This window comes from Gymnoscopelus microlampas (assembly GCF_963454915.1).
Source record: "Gymnoscopelus microlampas genome assembly, chromosome: 2".
Taxonomy (NCBI): Eukaryota; Metazoa; Chordata; class Actinopteri; order Myctophiformes; family Myctophidae; genus Gymnoscopelus; species Gymnoscopelus microlampas.
This window is the reverse complement of record NC_139939.1, coordinates 41673425-41697525: the sequence shown is the minus strand read 5'-3', so window position 1 is coordinate 41697525 and position 24101 is coordinate 41673425. Positions and strand designations below refer to the sequence as shown.

Below are 24101 nucleotides of genomic sequence, written 5' to 3'. Positions count from 1 at the left end.
CTACAACTCTGTACATCGCCCTTGTTCTTCAAAATTGGTACCAGTATACTACTTCTCCGCTGTTCCTGCATTTTCTCACCTTCCAGGATTGTGTTGAACAATCTAGTGAGGAATTAAACTGTAGCCTCTTCTAAACATTTCCCCACCTCTACTGGTATATCGTCTGTACCAACTGCCTTCCCATTTTTCATCCTCTTCATAACAGTTAAAAAAAGCTAGTTTTACCTGAGCTGACGTCGCACAGAGCAGCAAAATCAACAAAGAGTTAACTTAGCACAGCAAAACAAGTTTGTGCCACAAGTGAGAACCCTGTCTGCAATGAGGCACTTATATACAGCGTAAAGGTGCCAATTAAAACAGCAACTGGGAGGAGTGATTGAATGATCAAGGTACCCGAAACCAGGGTTTGGTCACTCAGTCAGTCCTTCAATGCGTCTTTATGTCGGGATCAAAGGCCCAGGCTAAACAAAGCAGAGCAGTATAGCCAAACTCAGGTGTGCAAATTAATGAAATGCAAGGGAAAGGAAAGCAGCTAATTGAATAAACAGCAGGGAGTGAAAGAAGAGAATTCAGAGAGGCAGTGAAGTGTGTAAAGGTTAGTGGCTAAAGCTACTGTAAAACCAGTTTAACAGGTAAAAAATACAGTATGTAGTTCTACCTGAGCGGTGAGGCCGCACACAGCAGCAATATCAACAAAGAGTTAACTTTACCAAAACAAGTTTGCACCATGTAATCAGCCATGTAAAACACTTCTTCACGTCTCTATTTTGTCAGCTTTTAAAAACACCTTTTGGTATTAGATTGGTTATTTTAGCTATTTTTGAAAATGTTCACCTATAATGACATGCCCAACATAGGGACGCAAACGGGTTCATGAGTGTGTTCTAATTGTGTCATTCCCTGTGACCAGCTGATGACCAAACACCCGTCAAAGCGTCTAGGCTGTGGCCTGGAGGGGGAGCGTGACATCAAGCAGCACGCCTTCTTTAGACGCATCGACTGGGAGCGCCTCGAGACCCGCGATATACAGCCGCCGTTCAAGCCCAAAACGGTGAGTCCTGCACAGTACACTCCACAGTGTTCATTTAAAGACCACATGAAATGGGAGCTGTGTGTGCGCTTCAGCCAATCACAGCAATGAGGGCGTGGTTGGAATGCACCAAGCTGTCCGCAAGTCTTTTATCCAGCTATTAGCAGTGGTGGAAAGTAATTAAATACGTTTACTGAAGTACTGTACTTATGTATAATTTGGAGGTACTGCACTTTTACTTTACTTACTTTACTTTTTCAATACTTCATACTTCTACTCCACTACATCTCAGAGGCAAATAGCAAATAGTCGATCTACAAGTTCACAACATGTTGCATCACAACGCGTTGTGAGCTTGTAGATCGGCTATTTGTGAAAAACATTTGCAAATTTGTGAGTACTTTTACTTTGGTAAATATATTGTGATGCCAGTACAGTATATTGTGATGCCATTACTTTTATACTTTTACTCAAGTAAACTTATTTTGAATTCAGGCATTTTACTTGTAACAGAGTATTTTTATATTGTGCTATTGCTGGTTTTACTGAAGTAAAGAATCTGAGTACTTGACCCGAAGGATGACCCGCCTGAATGTCATGTTGGTCGACAAAGTAAAAAAAAATCAAGTAAGGTGGTGCTGAATTACGTTTCTGTTAGTGCAGTGCCTGTTTCTTGTCTCAAAGGTTTTCAGAAACATATTGTAGTGTACTGTTAAACTTAAAAAAGAGATTGTTTGTAACAAACGCTGTGTAGTAGTAGCTACAGAACATATGGCACAGACTAGTACATGCATGGCCACATTAACCAGCATGAGCAGTGAGCACACAATCACAGAATTTGTTCATGCACTCATGCACAATCATCAGTACAACAAAAGCATGCAGTACAGTGTATGTTTGCATATACCTAAACAAGAGCAGATGTGCTGATTAGCTAAGAGGCAAAGAAGATATTCTGTTCCCACATGTGCCGCAATGCTGCATACAGTACAGTAGGTTGCTTTTCTTACGCTGTTGGACCATGGCGTTATTTTATGTTCTTCTGTGTTTATAACTTCCTTAGGGAGTGGTTGTGCTAGTCTGTTTGTTTACCAGCATTCACTTGAGAATTTCAATCACTTTTGTCAGAACACACACATACTGTATAAGGTACAGTAGAATATAACTTGCTATAATGGAATAGATTTTTTTATTCAAAGATTTTTCATTATTTTTTGAATAGCCAAAGACATCTAAAATGACACAGATGCGTTCTCGGATTGAATGGGTTAAAAACTGAACTGGAAATACTTGTGTGTTGCTCGTCTCCTGACTTCATGGTCACCACTGCATCCTTAGATAGCCCACAGTGGAGAGTGACAGCAAGGTTTCTAACCACAACGTTATAATGTGGCAATGTTTTTTTGTACTTTATTGAAAAATATGACAAAGAGCACAGAAATATCACCAGCTCTGTCTTGTACAATTTTACAACTATAGCCAACTCGTAGAATGATGGCTCTTGAAGGTAAGTGACATGGATGGAGGGTAACGTTGGTTAATGTCGTTGGCCTGTATTGGTACAAGCCATCCCATCTGTTCTTCAGTCCTGTGGCCAAACATGGGGCTATGCCCTTTAAGTGTTTCTATCCATTTATTATCCAGAGCAACTCAAAGTGCCATAAATGATTGTGTAAGTATAATGCTCTAGCTACTTAAGGTAATGAAGCCAAGAGTTCAGTCATTCCATAACAGCCCATTAGAATCAAGGTTAACACATTGAGTGCCAGTCGCGTAGATCTACGCAAACCTATTTAAAGCCGCCACGTGCCAATCGCGTAGATCTACGCCAACTGGTGCTTTTTCCTTTTTTTCGAAAAAAAAGTTCACATTGCACTTTTTTCAATTTTCGATACGGCACATTTCATTGTAGCACCACCGGAAACGGAATTATTCGGGATCCGGTTTTGCCGATCCCGTCGGCCTCCGTTCTAATGACGAAACTGAAACGCCATTTTCTCTTTGTAGTGTTTCTCCTCGCTGATCACTGTTTAACATAAACCGTTCTAACTACAGCATGGAGGCACCGTTTGACACGTGGTTTTCACTGGTAGAAGCAGGGAGATGTCCGCGATGTTTACAAACAGTGCAGAGCTCAATCTTAAGGATTTTTAACAAGGTCTATGGCGACGTGAAAAAAACAAAAAAACAACAATAAAACGTTGGCACTGGTGAGTACATTATGAGATTAACCTCTGGCATGGAATGTGTTAAGGGCCAGGTACATTAACGATTAACTTGTTCTAATAATTAGCTTTAATGACTAAATGCTTTTTAACCTCCAATAAGAGTGCAGACTTAATGCAGTCGACATAGTGAGTGACACATTTTCCAGTGTTCACAACATATCATAGAGTTACAGTACACAGAGTTGCTATAATACAAGTTGTTATTGTACTGGTATACCCTTTACTTGACCTGCTTTTGGTCATCAAAACGCAGCTCTAGGCTCAATTCTATATGTGTTATGTGCTATATGGGCCATAAGTAATTTCAAAGACAACCTTGATGCATAATTAACGTAAACGTCTCCATATATTATGAATGTATGTATGCTTCATAAAGCTGTGGTTGGGCTGTCAGCAAAGGAGTGCTTTTGAATTCCCTCATGTATACATGCACATGTAAACACAGACTCTCTCCCTCTTTCTCATTTATCCTCTGTCTATTTCTCTGTCTCTGTTTTCAAACACTTTGTCTAAAAACATGAAGTGGGTCATGTGTGTGTGCGTGTGTGTGCGTGCATGCGTGCGTATGCATGGGTGTGTGTATGTTATTGAGTTTAAAAGGTATAGTTCTCTTCTGTTTCAACCCCAAGGGCTGCAGTTTATCTAATACGGTGAATCCTGGCTTCTGTGTCCACATACAGTACAGTACAGTGTGTAGTCTCCCGCTGTGTCTGTGCAGGATTTGCTGTGTGAGGGGGAGGGAGGCAGGGACAGAAACAAAGGAAGACTTAAAAGAGAGAGACACCTGAAAGTACGCTTTGTGTGTGTGTGTGTGTGTGTGTGTGTGTGTGTGTGTGTGTGTGTGTGTGTGTGTGTGTGTGTGTGTGTGTGTGTGTGTGTGTGTGTGTGTGTGTGTGTGTGTGTGTGTGTGTGTGTGTGTGTGTGTCTGTGTGTGTGTGTGTGTGTGTGTGTGTCTGTGTGTGTGAGAAAGAGAAGGGGGCACGTTTTGTGCACGTTTTGTGATGGTGTGCACATGCGTGTGTAGCTGTGTGAAATACAGCAGCATTGGTGCAAATGGCTGCCACGGTTCTGCATACATGCATGTCCATAGCCTAGTCCGCATGTAATGAGAGAGTGAACGAGAAAAAAGGAAGCGAGAGTTCTTTCAATACTCCCTATAGTAACATGTTACCCTGTCCCTTCCGTCCCCCTACCATGCCCCATCCCCCTACCACCCCCCCCCCCCCCACTGTACTGAGTCTGTCATCATCAAATGGATGTCAGTACCTTACCCCCTGTCAATTAATCCTTACTCCCACCCCAATCCCCCACACACACACCTCTTCTCTCCACCTCGTCCCGTTTCCACCTTCCACCTCTCACCATTCAATCTCACTTCGTCCACGTGTGACGGCTGTGGAATTGCAATCAATACACCAGTCAGTAGCAGCCAGCTCAGAGGTATCGCATGAATCACTTGTGTTGTGCTGGACTAGACAGCTTGGAGGAATCCAGCTCCAAATCCAAAGCGAGGAGCATGAAGGGAGCATTACGGTTACAGTTTAAGCTACCACTAATGCAGACGCCGTTACCTTATGTATACAGTATAGGTATGTACAGACGTATGGATTTTATATTGACGCAGCAAAAATCAGGAGTCAGCGATCAAAGCATTTACACACACTGCATCATAATGTCAGGTAATTACAAATTACGTGACAATAAGTAATGACAGTAAGCTGAGTATACTGTAGCATTTGACGCCCCACGCTGGGCAAGACCTAGCCGGTTGAGTGGCTAAACTGAAGTACCAGAATTTGGTGGAAGTACCGCCCAGGGAAATGACGTTGATGCCTTACAAATGTGTTTACATTCTCCGTGAATGAAACAAGTGTTGTTGTGATTGGTCGAAAAAGATAGTTTCCGGAGGAAATACGTGCGACGGAAGTCCCGCCCCTTTAGACCCTCTCTGCTTTAGGTCGTGACCAGGCTATTGACGCCCTCATGTTTGATGTCCACTTGTTGATTGGCTGACCATCTGTAGCGTCCTAAGGGAGGGAGGAAGGCAGAAGAAGAAAATAGGCCAAAAAGTGCTGCTGATTAACCACTTACAGTAATATGCTTTGTTGTACGACAAATACTGGAAATTGGAGTGAAAATCTGCCCAAAATAGGGACGCTAGAGTTAATGTGATTAATGGTGACGGAAACAGTAAATACATGGCAGGAAGGAGGGCACGTGAGAAAGAAAGTGGACTTTACTGTAGTCTCACCTTCTTCTGTTCTGGCTGCTCTGACTGCAAGATACAGATGCAACCATTATAATTGTGTGTCTTGCACATGATGTACTGAGATTAATTACTGCCACATCATGACTTGTCAATTTGACACACATTTTGAAAGGCTTTATCTGCACTTACACGTACACACATACACACACACACACACACACACACACACACACACACACACACACACACACACACACACACACACACACACACACACACACACACACACACACACACACACACACACACACACACACACACACACACACACACACACACACACACACACACACACACACATACTACAGTACATGTGTTGCAGTGCTTGAGATGTTACCAGGGACACACTTGCATACAGTAGATACACAATAAAGATGCACACAAAATAAAGATGCACACAAGCTATTTCATACACATGCAGTATTTATTTATATTGGCCATAACTCCTTTTAGATTTGATAGTACTAGTACTATTTATACAATGAAAATGCATTTTGATGGGCTAGGAAATTTACAGTATCTTATTTCTTGTCTACAAGTTTATATTCACCATGTGACTGACAAATAGATCCCAGATATCATCTTTAAGAGATTGGGCATTATTCTCTGCATTTGCTCCTGGTACTGAACTCTTCCATAGGATGTATTCAGTATGAACTCCTATCAAGTTATTGAAGATATCCATTATCCAACAATAATATTTGTAGATTTGCTACTTTTTAAGTTTTTTGTCAATAATACATTCAAAATACATAAGCCTTGAATATATTAAGTTAAATTCAGATAACAAAGCAATGTATATACATATAGTGATGGTGAAAGAATGTTAGAGAGAGAGAGAGAGAGAGAGAGAGAGAGAGAGAGAGAGAGAGAGAGAGAGAGAGAGAGAGAGAGAGAGAGAGAGAGAGAGAGAGAGAGAGAGAGAGAGAGAGAGAGAGAGAGAGAGAGAGAGAGAGAGAGAGAGTGTGAGCGAGCGTCTTGGCATAACTTCTAATGGAGACAGGCTCTCATTTATCATAGTAAGAGTGTCTTTAATATGCTTGAGTGCAGAAGTGTGTGTCTGCATGTGTGCAGAGAGAGAGATTAAAGAGAGAACAAAACTAGGTCAAACATCCATATAGAGACACTAAAAGGGTGTGTGGGGAGTACACTGGGTGTCTAAAGATGTTAATCCTATAGACTGAACTAATAGTTCTTGCATTCCCAAAAGGACCTATTTAATGTATGAAGGCACAAAGTAAAAGTCAATACATTTTCTGTATACCTATTTTCAGTATACCTACCTATACCTATGTTACAGTAGATGTAATTTGTTTTAATTTCCCATGTTTAGATACCGGCTGGATGGAAATGTTGGTCGGTCCGTCCACCACTTAGGTCCGAAATATCTCCCAGATATCTTGAAAACTTGTGGCTGGCCAATCAAAATCCTTCCGATTTCAACACAACACACATTCAACAATTTAGATGACATTTCTGAGATAATTAATGATATGGGTGTTCAAATACCTCTTGTCATGTACGAATATTGTAAATCCATAGCTTCCTAGCATTCTTTATCCGTCTCTTTAGCTACATCAATTAATCAATCAAGTGTCTAATTGGGTATCCGAGGGCACACTGAACGTGCTCCGCTGTGTCACTATAAGGCTTTAATATGCAGTTTAACAATAGCCTAACTGAGACTGAGCATTTGATTAATACGTTGATTTGTCAAGATATCACAGATGTCTCTTAGACGTAAAGGAGACATTAGGCTACAGTGATTATGACTGCAGCAGCACTTATTGAAGCCTTGAGTTAAACTTTCCACAGTGTTGGAATGTAATTGTAGTCAGTATTCTCTTTTATCACAAAGCCAATGTTAAAATCCTACGCCAAAAAAAAGAGAAAGAAAACAGACAAAAACACCATGTGACACCTTTTTTTAGCTAGTACGCCTAGGGCTAAATATATGATTGGGAGGTTCTTGTGGCTGGTGATGTTGCTATCCAAAACATGTTGGAACTGCTCTTTCCTAACACGTTGAGCTATTTTAAACGTCTAGCAGTCAAGCTCACTCAGTCAGCAGTCAGCACATGCAGTAGTGTATCCTCGCTATGGAAAGAAATTAATCAAAATGAATGTGAAATGTGACAAACACCATGAGTTGCGGAGAACGGTATTTTGCTCCCATGTATGCCTAGTGTGTATTAAGGAAGTAACAATAAAAACTGATTATGAACCTATCCCTGTAAAAATAGGTTCCCTGTTGAGCATGTAGTGAACAGCCAGGTATTATGTAAAATGTTAGTTTTTTTTTTTACTAACTGGAGCTTGTAGATCGGCTATTTGTTCTATTTTCCAAAATTATTCTAAGTATAAAGTAGGGCTCAAGTGGTTAATGACGCTTTCAAGTTGACAACTAAATGATTTTCCTTCAGGTTCAATATGGATAGCATATGGGCTTTACAATTAAAGCCTAATTTATAACTGACAAATGCGTTGCAACTTGCAACACATCCAGATCTAGCATTCTCGACTTGTCTTCAACCTCCTTCTTGGGTTACTTTCTGCAGCACTCAGATAGGGAATGGATGATGGAAAGGTGCATTCATACATTATTCTCTGCTGGAGAACAAGGAACATTGCTGCCTTACTGTATGATGCTGATAACGTTCTCATGCCATTCAGCACTGTTTCTTACATGGATAGCAACTGTGATTCAGGAAATTGTAAAGAAAACATCTGCCATTGTAATGTTCCATGAAATGAGGCCTTATGCCGAATCAACTTTTCCCCATGTGCTTAATTCCATGTCCTTGCCAAAAACAAAACAAAAAAACTCCTTTCTGGCAAAAAAAAAAAAGTCCTTTCTGGCTCTTCCACTTCCAGGTCTGTGCTGTTTTGTGTTACACTGCTGCACCCCACTGTGCTTTGGATACAGAGCCAGCACTACTGTATTCTCAGTCAGTCACGCAACAGTTTGTCCCTGGGCAACATGAAAGAGTGTGTGTGTGTGTGTGTGTGTGTGTGTGTGTGTGTGTGTGTGTGTGTGTGTGTGTGTGTGTGTGTGTGTGTGTGTGTGTGTGTGTGTGTGTGTGTGTGTGTGTGTGTGTGTGTGTGTGTGTGTGTGTGTGTGTGTGTGTGTGTGTCAACCTAGCGCCTGTCTTTTGGGCATGTCATTATACTGTCACAAATAGTCAAAAATCTTCCAAAATAGCAGATCTACAAGCTCACAATGCGTCACAATGTGATGTGTCGTGAGCTTGTAGATCAGCTGTTTTGCTATTCGTCACACGACACAGTGTCACAGCAGGGATCTCCCACACATGCATGTGATGTTGTTGGTTCCCTCCATTCAAAGTACTGAACTGCATTTGGTTTAGATTGCAACCATTCCAAGAGCTCAGTGTATGAGTTTACAAGCACTGGCAGATAACAGTATGCTAAATTATGCCTTTATTTATTTGCCCTGGGTGAGGGGAGTGGTACAGAGGGTAATGCGCTTGTGCTAATTAGTCATATCCCCTAGGGAAGTTATAGCAGCTGACACTGGATAAATGCTAGTGTCTCCTCAGCCATGAATTCTACCAAACTGTATACAGCAGCCTTGGGCTGTGTTCACACCAGGCACAAAAAAAAGAAAGTGGCCTTTTTTTACGTTAAACCCTATGAGAAATGACCATAAGGCAACCGCATAGCGGCCGCTTTTAGAAAAGGCGCTGATAAGAGGGCCTTTTCTTGCCGAGCAGAGCGCTTTTAAAAGTTAAGAATAGTTCAAAGTTTTTGAGGAATGCGCTTATGATGTGCCCCAATATCAGCCACAGATAATCCACACTCGACTACCACCAGCATCCCTCCTCCTCTTCTGCTTAACAAATACAATATTATAAAAAATATATATTATATAATTATATAATTATATAATATAATATAATATATTTTAATCGTCAGCCCACTGCTCCAGATGGGGTGAGCCAGCAGCAGGCCTGCCAGTGTTGCCATGTCTGCTTATTTTAACCCATTGGGACCTGAAGCCGGTTCTACATGTCTCCTAAATCTCAACAGTATTCTGAAAAACGTATGTTTCTATATCAGTGGTGCTCAATCTTTTTCATGTCAAGGACCCCCAGAATTATATGTATTTGGCCGCGGACCCCCATCTCAAAATATTTTGTTCCAGGGACCCCCCAGAAGCAAAGATTTGAGTTAAAAATGTTCGCTTTAAAAATATATATATATTCAAAGATTTGCATACATTTTCACTTTTTTTGAATAACCAAAGTATAAAATAATGCTTTTTAGCTCAAATAAAAAAACAGATGCGTTCCAGGTCTTAATGGGTTAAGTGACTTTGGGCTTGTTTTTCTGTAAAGTTGCTTGTAAATGATTGGGTTTTTTTGGGCTTGTTTGTAAAATGTAGATACTTATTTGGGCTTGTTTCCTATTGATGTTTAAACCAGTGGTTCTCAAACAAGGACCCCCAAATTAAAAAAAAAAATTGCCTGGGACAAACGTACCGGATTTGTGTTAAAATTGTTTAAAAAATATTCAAAATGTTTCGCTTTTAGTTTTTTCAAGATTTGTTTGAAAATAGCAGATCTACAAGCTCACAACAAAATGTTGCGGTGTGAGCTTGTAGATCGGCTATTTACAAATAGCCGATGGATAATAGGTTTAAAGTGCTCACGTCACCTATAGTCGCTTCTTTTGGGCTTATTTTCCTAGACCTGGTTGCTTATTTCTCTCACAAAATCTGGCAACAATGCCCACCACTACCGCCAGGAGAGAGGTGACAGCTGGCGAGGAGGAACACAGGCAGTCAGTGTTTGTCTGACAGCTTGTTTATAACAGACATTTAGGCGATAAAAAAAGTTCTTCATGCAGCTGCTCAATCTTGATTATTTTCACATCAAGCCTACCTAGTTTAAAACTTTCTTATCAATATTTGGTACTTTCTAGTGGTGCAATGATACAGAACATTCAGTTTGGTACGTACCTCGGTTTTGAAGCCATGGTTATTTTTTCTTTTTCCTTGTCTCTCTTCTCAGCACAATAAGGGGGAAAAATACATAACATAAAATATTAAACAGTTACCAGCGATTAGCGGCAAGGTTCACGCAAAATGTCAACCAAATACATTACGTTGCCAATGACAACCGAGCGTGGCAGTGAGTTATTGTAATTATACAACAGAGGACTTTAGTGTTTTCCAATGGTGGACTTCTAATCTCACGTGTTAGAAAGAGCAAATAAACTTCAAGACCAAAAATGTACAGTTTGTAAAGACTTCTCTAATGTACATAAAGAAGCATCACTTAAGGATCCTGGCTCAAACTAAATTACATGAATACAAATATCACGCTTAGGAATGGAACATGTACTACACACACACACACACACACACACACACACACACACACACACACACACACACACACACACACACACACACACACACACATTACACATTACACATTACAATTACTTTCACAATGAGTTTAGAGGGAATTGTCACTGAAAATGGCAGTAATGGGATGTGCACCCACACTCCTGGTCATACATGACCTGGGTTTGTAAAGAAAAGCTCTGAAGTGCTAATTCAACTGCTGCGTGGCATGAACCATTTCCATGCCTTTGATACGATTTGAATATCCTCTCATCACCCAAACCAAAAAAGACACTTTGATGTCTCACGTTCGGCTTTGACGGTTTCGCCTGCGCTCTTGTGAACGTACTAATTAACCCCCGTTTGCCACCTTGTAACATCTTGCCGCTGTTGCGATTTGGGCTCAAGCTATAATTTTAGTCCTTCATGATGCGATAGTCTTCGCCAGAGGGAGGTCGAACACACAACAACATTTACATAATACATGTGAGCCGAGATGTAGCCTATATGTATTTTTAGGAACAGATTGCTATTCCACAGCTGTGCCATTGTTAACTTGGCAATGCATCCAGGATGCTTAACTGCATTGTAATGGGATGTAGAGCGTGTAATGTCAAGTTATTGCGGGAATACTGAAGGTGCATAATAGCACAATAAGAACAGAACATCAGGTGTATAGGATGCTCTCCACTTCAATGTGGGCCATAGGAGAGATGAGCTCATACTCCTGTGTGTTTGAAACGGTGAATGCGGCTTCCAAGAGTGTTGCCTGTTATTTTCTGTGTGAGCACATAATCCAGTTAACAGCGTGAACATAATTTTGTCAGAGATTATAATAATGATGTAGATCAGTGGTTTTCAACCCTTTTCATATCAAGGTCCATTATTTATTTGGCATTTGAGCCACGGACCACCATTTGATGAGATTTAGCCTCTCAGACCCAAGACTTTTGAATATTTTGTTATTGTTGGATACGATTTTGTCCACAATTCCATGCTGTATTGATGTTGGTACCATAGGAGAGATAACAGGCAAACGTTGATACAAATAACAATTATTTCATTTAGTAATGCAGATGTTTAACAATAATGTAACTCTTGAGGGTCCATCTGGTTTCATTTTATGCTCTCAAGAGTTAAAGATCTATAAGGGTCCATTTGGTTACCAACTCTCCATCATTTAGCTGGGGACCACCTGGAACCCCCTCAAGGACCACTGGTGGTCCCCGGACCACTGGTTGAGAACCACTGATGTGTGACGATGTCTGATGATTACTATAATACTATGTGGCCTTTGCTTTGGGTCTCTCAGTGTAAATTGCAACGTGCGCCGCAAAATCATGTGTGTGTCAATTTAACTCCAAGGCATGTGTTTTAGGGCGGTAGCGTTAATGTTTATATATAGAGCAGCTGATGGGCTTGGAAGTTTGTCACACAGTGGATGTGGCGTAGCTGACGTAAGACGTGTCAGACACACTTGGTGCACAGAGTTCGGCGCATCATGGAGAGCGCCACCATGTCTTTAATTAGTTTCATGGCACATTATGTTGAAATTCCCAGCTCGTCCAAAAGAAACAAGTCATGTACTGTAGGAGGAAAGTGAGGAAAAGATACACATTTTGGCAGATTCTGATTTCCATGAGCCGTCCACAAGCCTGTGACTTTGAGGTGAAAAGATGTATTCCAGATTTGTTTAAATGAACTAGGGATTTTAATGAAATGGTGATTGTATTTTCACAATAAGCATTTTAATAAGGGAAACGTACATTTCCACAACCTGTACAAGTTACCTCATGTTACCTCATTGTTTGTGTACGGTATGTCTGATGATGTCTCCACTGCGACAAAAACTTTTGTTGCCTAGCAACATACTGTATAGTGTACCAGGACACTACAGTGTCTTATCTATAGGGGCAGCTCACAATACATGGGAATCTGAGTGCTAACTAGATATTTATACATACTACTTGTGTGGAACTTGGAGAAAACAGAAATGATGTGCGGAGTGTTTCAGTTTACTGCCCTATAGAGGCAAGCTATAGGCCCAGAATTAAATTGACACCAAGAAGATTTAGCCGTGAAGCAAACCTCTTTTTGTCTGAATGTTAAACATCTTTATGCTTCTTAGAATTCCTGTTTACTCATGTCTATTGCATGGTTCCCAACCCTACAGGTTGGGAATCGCTGGTCTACTGCATATTCACAGCTGCTGTGACCGTTTCAACGTGTTTGTCTAATGCTGCCACGCTGCTTCCTATTTCGTCCTTGTAACCATGTCCATACCATGACTCTAACCTCCTCTTCTCCAATCTGTCTGTTTTTTCCCGCAGTGCGGCAAAGGAGCCGAGAACTTCGACAAGTTCTTCACGCGCACCCAGCCACAGCTCACGCCGCCGGACGAGCTGGTCATCGCCAACATCGACCAGGCCGACTTCGCCGGCTTCTCCTTCATCAACCCGGAGTTTGTGCACCCTAGTAGCCTCACCACTGCCGAGTAAAGACAGAGGAGACCCCCCCCCCAACCCAAAAAGAAAGCAACATGATCCCAATAACGCCACAAAATATCTTTGATTTTCAGCATAAATATAACAATTATTTTCCTATGAAAAATCCACTGGCTGGCATGAACGCTACAGTGGAAATAATCAATAACTAACCACCCTGCCACTTGAATGGGACAGCCCACTACCGTTGTGACAGGATTCAGTCTTTATGAATCTATGCCAGTATATGTTTCAATTAACCCATTTAGACCTGGAACACCGATACGTTGCTTTTATACCATTTCAAGCCGAGGACACCTCTGTGTCATTTTAGTTGTTGCTATATGTATGGCAACAGTTTTTAAATAAAAAAGTGTTTTCAGAAAACTTATGTCAAGATTTAGAAGGTGTTTTTAGAATCGGCCTCAGGTCTAAATGGGTTAAGAGAATAACATTTAAAGAAAAGGTTAGATAAACAGGTTAGACTAAACTTTTATCTCCCGCACACCACTAATAGTGAAAGCTTTACAAATCTCAGTGAATTGATATCTATTACAGCCTAATAAAAAAGTTGTGATCTCCTAAAAGCTCAGCCCAAAGTAGAGGGGTTGGGGGGGGCGTTGGGAGTCGGCATTGGCACCTTGGGATTGGTGTTGGTACACAGCAAAACACAGGGTGTTACTTTAACTCTTTAAAAACTCCCCCACAAGGGTGCATTTTCACATTTTCAGAATGAATTAACCCTCCGGGTTTTACTGTGTGCACGGTAGCTTGTTTACAGTTTTACCTCCCCTTGTTGTCTGACTTTCGTGGCGACTATGAGATTCTATTTTAGTACAATGTTTAATTTTAGCCAGTGTCATGGTCCAGTTTGTGTGTAGCACCTAACAAAATGACAGTATGTTTCCCTAGTTATTATAACATGCATGCAAGTAGCATGTACAAATGCATAATACTGTACAAACAGCACACGTGTGAGAGGGGCCACACACCTCGTCATAATGACCAACCACGCTGTCATCACCTTCTCCTCATTGTAGGCTGCTTGGGTTGATGTCTGCACAGTCAAATCCTCAGTGTTCATTTAACCCATGAACCCTGACGTCCCTATTCTTGGGCGAACAGCTTGTAGACGGATATTTTCGGTGAAGATACAGAATTTAGAGTAGAGGGGTGAAAAGGAGGGGGCCTAGTATAGACCCCTGGGGCACTCCGGTCAGCTACTGTAAGTGTAATATACTTAGTAAACCCTGTGTTATAGGGTTTAAGTGGTTAACTGAGAGTGTAGAAATGTAAGCCGGTTACAAACTCTGGATTTAACTGTGTACACACAATCAGCAGCATAGAATTTATACAGTCCCTTCATAGCCCTTTGAGCTGCACGTTGTCTATTAGTTCCTTTTAATTTTACAACCACATTTTGAAGGAACAACTTGTGGGAGTTTAGTTTGTGGGCAGTGGCAGAACATTGCCATATCTACCTTTAAATAATGATTCTACCAAGTTTACAGTCATTTCCCAACACTATCCAGTGTTAATCGTTGTCTCTGTCCACTAGCAAAGGCCACTAGTAAAATATGTACTGTAGGTATGTATGGCCATACATCTCTTAAAATACGTTGTTTTGCTTTCAAAATGGTCCCTAATGGAATCCATCTGTTCCCTTTGGAAAGAAATAACCCAATAACCAGAATGTTTCTTTATTTGTCATTATTTAAATTGTTTAGATAAAATTCTGTAGTAGATGTTACGTTATCTTTGAGTTAACCATGCAATGTTATATTGTATAATGGTAGATTTGACCCATTTGGCTGGTTTCCATAATAGAGGAGAGTTTTTAGAACAATGGTATCTCCGTTGACCATGTTTTAGGTTTGTTCTCTGTTGGGGAACATGTCATCCACATTATCATATCACATGTTGGAATCCCTTGTGCATTTTGTTTTATGTCATGTTTTTTTTAATAGATTAGTTTGAATCTTCTCTGCCTTTGTGATGTCATGCAAATTTTCCATTAGATCATATAATTGAGATTTTAATGTATCACTTACCAGATTATAACTCCATTGTAAATATTCATAGTTATTAAAAAGCAGAAGTATAGCAACGTACAGTTTTTATACCAACAACTGAATGTGCTTTTATTACATTAGATAGGTTAAACATATATTTCTATGTAAAACAAAAATAGTGCCCAATACAGATCAAATTTGTAACGTGTGGGTGTCTTTCATAGAGTCCAGCTTTACCTACCATAATTGTGATATATCAGCATAACCTATCTTGGCAGATTTATCACATTTTCTGTTGTTTTCTGTAATCATATCCAACATGTTTGAGTGCATGTGTGATGACTGAATGCGTGCCTGTCTCTTGACCATCCCTCCTGTATCTGCATGCTACAGGTAAGGATGGTCCATGCACGTGACAAACTTAAGCCTGAGTTATAATTGGTTCCACTGTGTGTCATCATGCACCAAGAATAGCAGATCTACAAGCTCACGGCTGCTATTTTGGTTGTGCGACACCCAACGTGCAACTAAGTATAAATCAGGGGTAAAATGCTGCATGCTACTAAGTATCAAACCCCACACAGCACCTTAAACATAGATCTAGGTTCAGCAGTGTCATGCTGTCTTTTGAGAGAAGTAGCATTTGAACTGAAGGGCAGTTTACGTATCAAAATGACAGGCAAGGATTTATATATCAATATCAATAAAATGTAGCTCCCACAGTCATTATCATACAGTACATCTTTTAATAACAGTGAAAGATGTACTACTGACAATTCCACTCTAATAAGCTTTAAAGTGATGTTTACATTCTCTGGCTGTGACCTTGGCCAGTTGGCCTACAGCCTTGACCTACAGTACAAGCTTGATAAATACTGCCACTGGTTGCTTTTACCTTTTTAATGCCTGGGGGCGATATGGAAGCCTGAACCCAGATCTGATGTGAGGTGTCGCTCAACAGCACTGCTCGTCTCTAGAGACCAAAGGGACCACTCCCTCATTAGTGTCTCATTAACGGGGTTTTGTCTTATACTTGTTGCATTGTGTGTTGTCAGTTTATTAACAGTTTATCGTCTAATGATCTGTTTGTCAGCATCACTTTTAATGCAGAAATTTTCAACGGAAATATCACAGTGGAAAACGTATACTGTAACGCATATCTGGCTGAAAAAATTATATATATATATATATATATATATATATATATATATATATATACACACATTCAGACACCTTTGTAATGTTTCCTCCCTATTTTTGTAAGGGTTGTTTGCTGTCCCTGCATTTCCTATTGTATTACCTGTCTGTGCCAAACCGGAAAATGCCAGAACCCAATGATATCAGTGTTGCACTAGCTGTAGTCATAGTGATCCATAATACATTTGTAGACAGAGGCCTGCATGCCTCTGGCAAGTGGCCACACCTTCACTCTCACTGTCCACCTCATAACATATATGTACAGGAGTGTGCCAACGCACGTTGATGTCACTAGACTTAACAATGCCAGGCAGCTGCTGTAGGTAGCTATAGTCATCTGTCTGTATATTTAGCATGACATCCTATCCATCATGCACAGCCATGTCGCTCGAGGGAGGAAAAATACGGATTTTCGCAATCAGTCAATTAATGCATTCATGTGCGTACAAATGAGCTCTTAGCCATTATGGCACACAATGAAAGGCTGCAGAGCATGCTGTATACAAACACAGTTGTGTAATCATTTGACACAGGATTGTGAGACGTACAGTTGGTGCATATTTGTGAAGTTCATCTCCAAATACAATTTTTTATGAAGAGTCTCCCAGTTTCTTCCATATTTTCCATACTCTATGCTCCCCTAGCGATGCCCAGTGAATCTGCATTAGCACCAAGGTCAGTTATGTAGGGACCATTATAAGCAATAGGGTCCCTATTCTGGGTATGTCATGCGAAAAAAGGCTAGGTATAGGGTTTCAAGTGGTTAACCACTATGATATCCCTTTGTGTCACAATGCTTGCCCCTCCCATCTACCTCCCTGTGCCTACTAATGACTGAGTGGAATAACAGCTTGAATGACAAATGAGTGAAAGTTGAAGTGAAGTGTGTCTAATTCTCAGCAATGTGTCTGAAAGGGAGGAGAGAGGGTGAAGGAGTGATGAACTGTCGGTGGATGGGAAGTGGTCTGGGTGGCGGGGGGTGGGGGGGTTGATAGATGATTAAAGGAGTGGCTGTATGAAGAATCCTTTGAAGGACAACCCTGCACCTCCTGCTATTGACCCTGTCGCTCCTTCTTGTCTTCTGCTCCCCTCTATTCACTGGGGCTGTTCCCTCTTCCTCAGTGGCTGGCCAGTCCATCCATCATTCTATTGACCAAGCTATCCCACTGCCTCCTACCAGCTCTGAGCACCCTCTTCCCTCCTCTCCCTCCCCAGTTCAAACCCCGTGTTACCTGAGGGGTAGACTGAGAAGGATTTATAGCAGTGGTTCTCAGACCTTTTAATTTCACGGACCCCCATAACTCTTGAGAGTGGACCTTCGCGGGTCCATTTGGTTCCATGTGTACACTCTTCAGAGTTATAGACCTGTAAGGGTCCATTTGGAACCCCCTCAAGGAACCGTGAGGGTCCCTGAACCCCACTTTGAGAATCTTAGATTTTTAGCCAAGACATGTTTTTTCCTAATTCTGTTTGATCGTTTTGTTTTCCTCTGTTTACATCCTGTTCGATATTCATCTATTTGAAATAAATTGGTCTGAATAGCCAGTTAAAATTATGTGAAAATACTAGCTTGAATATTAAGTTTATGGGAAGAGAGATTCTGATTTATTCCTTTGTTTTTGCTTCACTTCACCTATGTTTTTGCTTATTTTTACATACATGTTAGCTACATAATGCATCTCATTTGACATACTGTATCTGTGCTTAGATGACACTCTCTTAACCCATGCATTACACACATAATCTATTAATCAATCTGTCTTGTTTATTTACAAACCAAACACATTGTTTATCCTTGTATACTGTATATAAATGATTTAGATATCTGCATAGACAAAGAAAAATATATTGTATTTTGCAAATGGTGTATGTTCGTTTACGTCTCTAACCTCAGCTTGAAACCCAAGAAATGAGTCTGAGCTACTTAACCCTGTAATCAATAGTGTCATTTGTACCTAATGTATGATAATGCAAATAAAAAGAAGGAAAAAAAGAAAAAACACATCTGTGGTTAGGGAGGTGCTGCTTTTACTCTTTCAGTCAAGTGTTGACATTAAACTTTGTTATAACACCTAGCTAACTTAAAGGTGGTGTAAGTGATACTGCTTGCTATTGTGTAAAAAAGAAATGGTTAAAAAACTAAAGGTCTGTATTCCATAATCAATTCTATAGGGTCTCCTTATCTTTAGTAAGCAACAAAAAAAATATTATCCAAGAGTCCCACTTAGATTATTTTATGGGCATATTTAAATGCTTACTTAAATGTTTGCTGTGCAATATGCAGTACACTGGACCATAAAGCTAAAGGACTATAAAATAATTTTAAATGGAGGCACAGTATCATTAGAGTGAGAGGGTGATAAACAACAAATGTTATTATGAGATGCAATTGAAGTTGCAGTCTCATGAGTACACAATACAGTTTGCGCACACATTCCCACTAGGTCTAAGAAAAAACGGCACCCCAAATTCTTCAAATACGCCTCTAGGTGGCCCTATAACAGGTTGTTTCACGTTTTGTCCTATAACGCTTGAACCATAGGTTGTACTATCAAGACATTCCACCATTTTGCATTTTATTTTAAACACACTATTTGCAACTACTCCTACAGATTTTGTCCAAAACTCTTGCAATCGGTAAAACTTATCTCTGTAGTTATGTGATCAAGATGTATCAGTCAGATTTTTCAGATTCCATTCCGTTGGACAATGATTGCCTTTCAAAGTTTGCGGGAGGGTCCATTTTGCACAAAATGCCACAAATCATGAACGCAGCGTCCAATCGGTGTGAAAGTTTGCGCGCACACTCCCAGTAGGCCAAGGAAAGCACCATGTAGTGCTTTAAGAGGTCACTTCACGTTTTGGTCTATATCTTGGTCTATAACTCTTGAACTGTACGTCTTACAATAACATGTTATTTTCCCCTGGATTTCTTGGATACTCCCCATATAGTATTTTGTACAAAACTCACACAAATCGGTACACATTCTGGAGTCATGTGATCAAGATTAGTCAGATTTTCCATATTCCATTCCGATTGGCTATGATTGACTTCCAACGTTTGCGGGTAGCCAGAATGGCCTGGTGGAGATCTGTACTCCGAGTTTGCACTTTTCTAGTTGCGTATTATGAAATTATTCTAAAATAAAAAAATATAAAATAAAAATCTAAATCGGGAAAAAAATGACAGATTTCACAAGGTATAATTTCCCCCAACACTTGTATTCCCCTTGATCAAATGGTACATGTTCCACCTTTGGGGGTCAGGTCAGTGCGGTGCATTATTGTAAATAATCAGATGGTGGCATTCTCCCATGACAGTAATTTAGTTGGATATAAAAGAAGCAGTCATCTCTGGACGCATTCTTCAATAAAAATAGAGATTGCATTTGAAAGCTTAAGTTGTCTATATTAATTGAATAATATAAAAAAATACAGATCTGCTTTTGTTTCTTTATTCAGATATTCTCGCTAAGACCTGCTGTACATTTTCCACTCATTTGCAGATCAAACATCTTTCTGCAAGTAGAAATAAAAAAAGCTTGGGATTATGTCAACTGTGGACCCAGCTGGTGTGTGAGCCTTTATTCAAAACCTACATGTTTCAGTTCACTGGACACACACACACACACACACACACACACACACACACACACACACACACACACACACACACACACACACACACACACACACACACACACACACACACACACACACACACACACACACACACACACACACACACACACACACACACACACACACAGAGAGAGAGAGTCACATGCAGTCACAGAGCTTTGGCAACATAGCATCTGCAAGGCTTGGGGGTGAACTTTAAAGTAAACACCACCATATTGTTTATTATGAACAATATTGTGATCTCAAGCGAAACAAGAGGGAGTGGTGTTGCCAGTATACCATGTGTAAACATCCTTGTAACGATTTACACAAGGCCTCTGAGCAAAATTGTAAATGTTGGGAGACAATTTTACAAGACTACAGTCATGTTGTGTAACGTGTACAAAGCGCTTTCCTGAATGCTTTAGAGCAGATGTTTTCATGTCACCCTTATTCTGAAAACAGTAATGACATCACACAAAATGGTTAAGTCCTGTATTTAGACAATATTAGACTGATCATAGACATAAAGGTAGACGCCTCCTCTGACTCTGGGGCCATAGAGTTAAAAATAATAGAGAGGGCACCGGAAATCCCCTCCCATCCACTTGCATTGAGTTGCTCACCCAGCGCACAAGGCGAAACCCCCCCTTCTTCCTGGTTGGGAAATGTGATGGGGGAGGCCTATTTGGGGCCACTGTGACACGTTTTGCGTCACAGAGGTGCGCAGCCCCGTGCGCAAGCTTGTGAGTCGAGCCCACGGTTTCAACTTGAGCTTGTGAGTCGAAACCGTTTTCGCTCGTTCATGTACAGTACAGTGGCCCCAGCCGTTTTAAGCTGCTGTATCTATGAATGGCCAGCATGTCCATGCGCTTCAATGCAACCACTGGGTTCTGGGGGCTTGTCTGGGGCGTCTGTATTGCGGCCGCCATATTAGAGGGGGCGCGCTTCCTGACTATACTGGCCAATCACAGCGCGTCTTTTCCGAGACTTGGTAGAATCTAGTTGTATAAAATACAACAGGATATTTTTATCCAAGTGACTATACACCGGGCAACACGTTAACATGTTATCGATATATGTTGAGGACAAACACACGCTGAGATTCCTTGCATGTATAGTTAGACTAGGCCGATGTTCGTTGGGACTGATGCCCGCTGGGAAAAATACCCGTTGGGAATGCATGTTCCTCCAGTTATGTAATACCCACTCACTCACGCTCACACAAGCAGAGATTTCGTGCCTTTATAGAAGGATGCACATATTTCAGGGCCTACGTTCAGCAGCTGAGTCAAGTCACGGAAAATTGCAGCAGAAAATGTTTTACCATGTTTTATCTACATAGCTTGGCGGCGTAGCACGAAAATCGTTCAATTTTGTGATTAAAGCGCCAAATTTGGCAGAAGTGTTGATTGATATATGTTGAACAAAACTGGATATTGGGACATCACAAATTCTCACCCTGGTGGGCGTGGCAGACATTTTTCAAAATGTCTGCCACGCCGAATGGGTAAGGTGGATGTTTAAGCATGTAAGCTAACATGTTGCGTGATGTATGTGAGTATGAAGGTGTGTGGGTGTGTTCATGCTAATTACCTAAAAGGGGGCGTTGCAATGGGAGTGGCCTAGTTAGCAGCAATATTTTGGGAGAATTGTTCAAATAGTGATACAAGTTGGAAATTTGGTACAAATCATCTTTGGAGATCACGCTTCGATTTAGAAAACCGGGCCACTCCTAAATCAAAGATGGCAGCCATTTTTTTCAAGATGGCCGCCAACACTGTTTTTGCATTTCTGCATATCTTTTAATTATTTGAGGTCAATCACCAAATAGCACTCCCATAGTATGTTTTTGAACATTTTAAAACAGGAGTTACCATTTCTAACCATCTAAATTAAAACATTTCAAAAACACGCCATACAACTGTGCTCACAGTCAAACTCAACGACAAAATCTCATGACTTCTGAACATGTATAAATGTTTTCCCATCTAGTTCTGTGTCTTCCTCTGTGACTCCAGCCACCCGCATGTCGTCTCTCACCGCATCCTTAAACCACCGCTTTGGCATTTGGCCTTTCGTCAGTGCCACCGTTTCCAAGCCGTACAGCCTCATGGCTGGTCCCCCTACCGTCCTATACATCTTCCCTCTCACTGGTATCTTTCTGTTACAAATAACTCCTGCATACAGAAAAACATCACATGGATGCACCTGGGACATATCAGTGTTGTAGCCTGGGGTTGATCGGTGTTTCGGGTCTCAACATGGGTGGTGGGTACGCAACATACACCCTCGCCGAGGTAACCCGGGCTGGGGTTTGTCAAGCGCCCGACTTACATCCCAGTAGCTACCCACGGTCAGTCCTCTTAGGGCAAGACAGGGCCTCTCAGGCCGCTTATCCGGGGCTACTCTGCCAGGACTGGGGGAGAGCGGAGGATATGGCATGTGGAGGGACTAGGCTCTGTGGATGGCCTCCTGGCCGGGCTCCTCCTTCGTCTCACCAGGTCCAGGACCTGAGCGTTGCACCAGACTCCCCTGTTCTAAACATTTAATTCTGGCGTGATGGTTTCTTGGGCCGTGGTGGTACTACAGGCTCCACTTGCAGCTTGCTTGAATAGCCCTCCTTAAAGGCCTCACCGTGGATTTGTTGGGCTTCCTCCTCACGGAAGACACAGGCTAGGGCGCTAACCCATATTGCTCCCGGATGCTGTCTACATTCCGGCTGTCAACCGTCTCTCCAGTGGTCACCAAACTATTCCTGGTTGTCACATAGTCTATTCCTATGAGCCACTATGCATAGAATAACACCGACACTGTCCTCCATCCGTTCCCTCAAAGTACTCCTTCCATTTTCTCAACACACTGTCTTTGGTTAATAGAACATTTCCAGCCATCCTTCATCACCTTAACCTCTTGCTCATCCTTCCCATCTCAGTACCTGTCTAAACAATCGGTGCAGGTCCTTTTCTCCCTCCTTGGTGTCCAACCTTTCATACAACTTCTCATACTCTTTTCCTTAACCCTCACCACTGTTCTCTCCGCCTTACCCCTTATCTCTTTGTACTCCTCCCTACTTTCTTCATCTCTCTGGCTGCCTTTCTTATCTCCTCCCTGAGCTCCACAGAGCATTGTTCTTTCTTCATCTTCACACCTAACATCAGCTCCCAGTACCTACCACAGGACTCAAGCCATGCTACTCGATATGCTGAGTTGGCACCTTCACCGTAAATGGTAACTCCTATTTGAAAATGTTCAAAACATACTATGGGAGTGCTTTTTGGTGATTTGGTAATTTACCTCAAAGAATTATAGTCAGAATTATGCAGAAATGCAAAAACAGTCACATTTTGGCAGCCATCTTGAAAAAAATGGCTGCCATCTTTGATTTATGACTGGCCCGGTGTCCTAAATCGAAGTGTGATCTCCGAAGATGATTTGTACCAAATGTCTCGCTTGTATCACCATTTGAACAATTCTCCCAAAATATTGCTGTTAACTAGGCCACTCCCATTGAAACTCCCCCTTTTAGGCAATTAGCATGAGCACACCCACACACCTTCATATTCACATACTTGAGCAACATTTCAGCCTACTAGGACGAAAACTAGGAAGATTTGATCAACTGCTGGTGGCCATTTTGAAAAATGGCTGCCACGCCCACCAGGGTGAGAATTTGTGATGTCCCAATATCCAGTTTTGTTCCCAATATATCAATCAACACTTCTGCCAAATTTGGCGCTTTAATCGTAAAATTGAACGATTAGGCGGATTTCTTGTGCCACGCCGCCCCACTACAGGTATTTGTGTTTACAGAAAGGCTTACTGAATGTTAAGCACACTTGTTTGCAGCTTGTGCTCAACGCAAAGCAAACCTGGATTCTGCCAATGAT

At 41.3% G+C, this 24101-nt stretch overlaps 1 protein-coding gene across 1 annotated transcript in view; it reads left to right on the top strand.

The window, feature by feature from the left end:
* LOC311065574 (protein kinase C alpha type-like) overlaps positions 1 to 18590 on the top strand; it is a 175354-nt gene extending 156764 nt beyond the window's left edge. Inside the window, exons 17-18 of the mRNA XM_084085990.1 lie at positions 911 to 1051; positions 13229 to 18590. Coding sequence (XP_083942116.1) covers positions 911 to 1051; positions 13229 to 13396 — 309 coding nt within the window. The 3' untranslated portion in view covers positions 13397 to 18590. The remainder of the gene's footprint in view (positions 1 to 910; positions 1052 to 13228) is intronic.
* The last annotated feature ends 5511 nt before the right edge of the window (positions 18591 to 24101 follow it).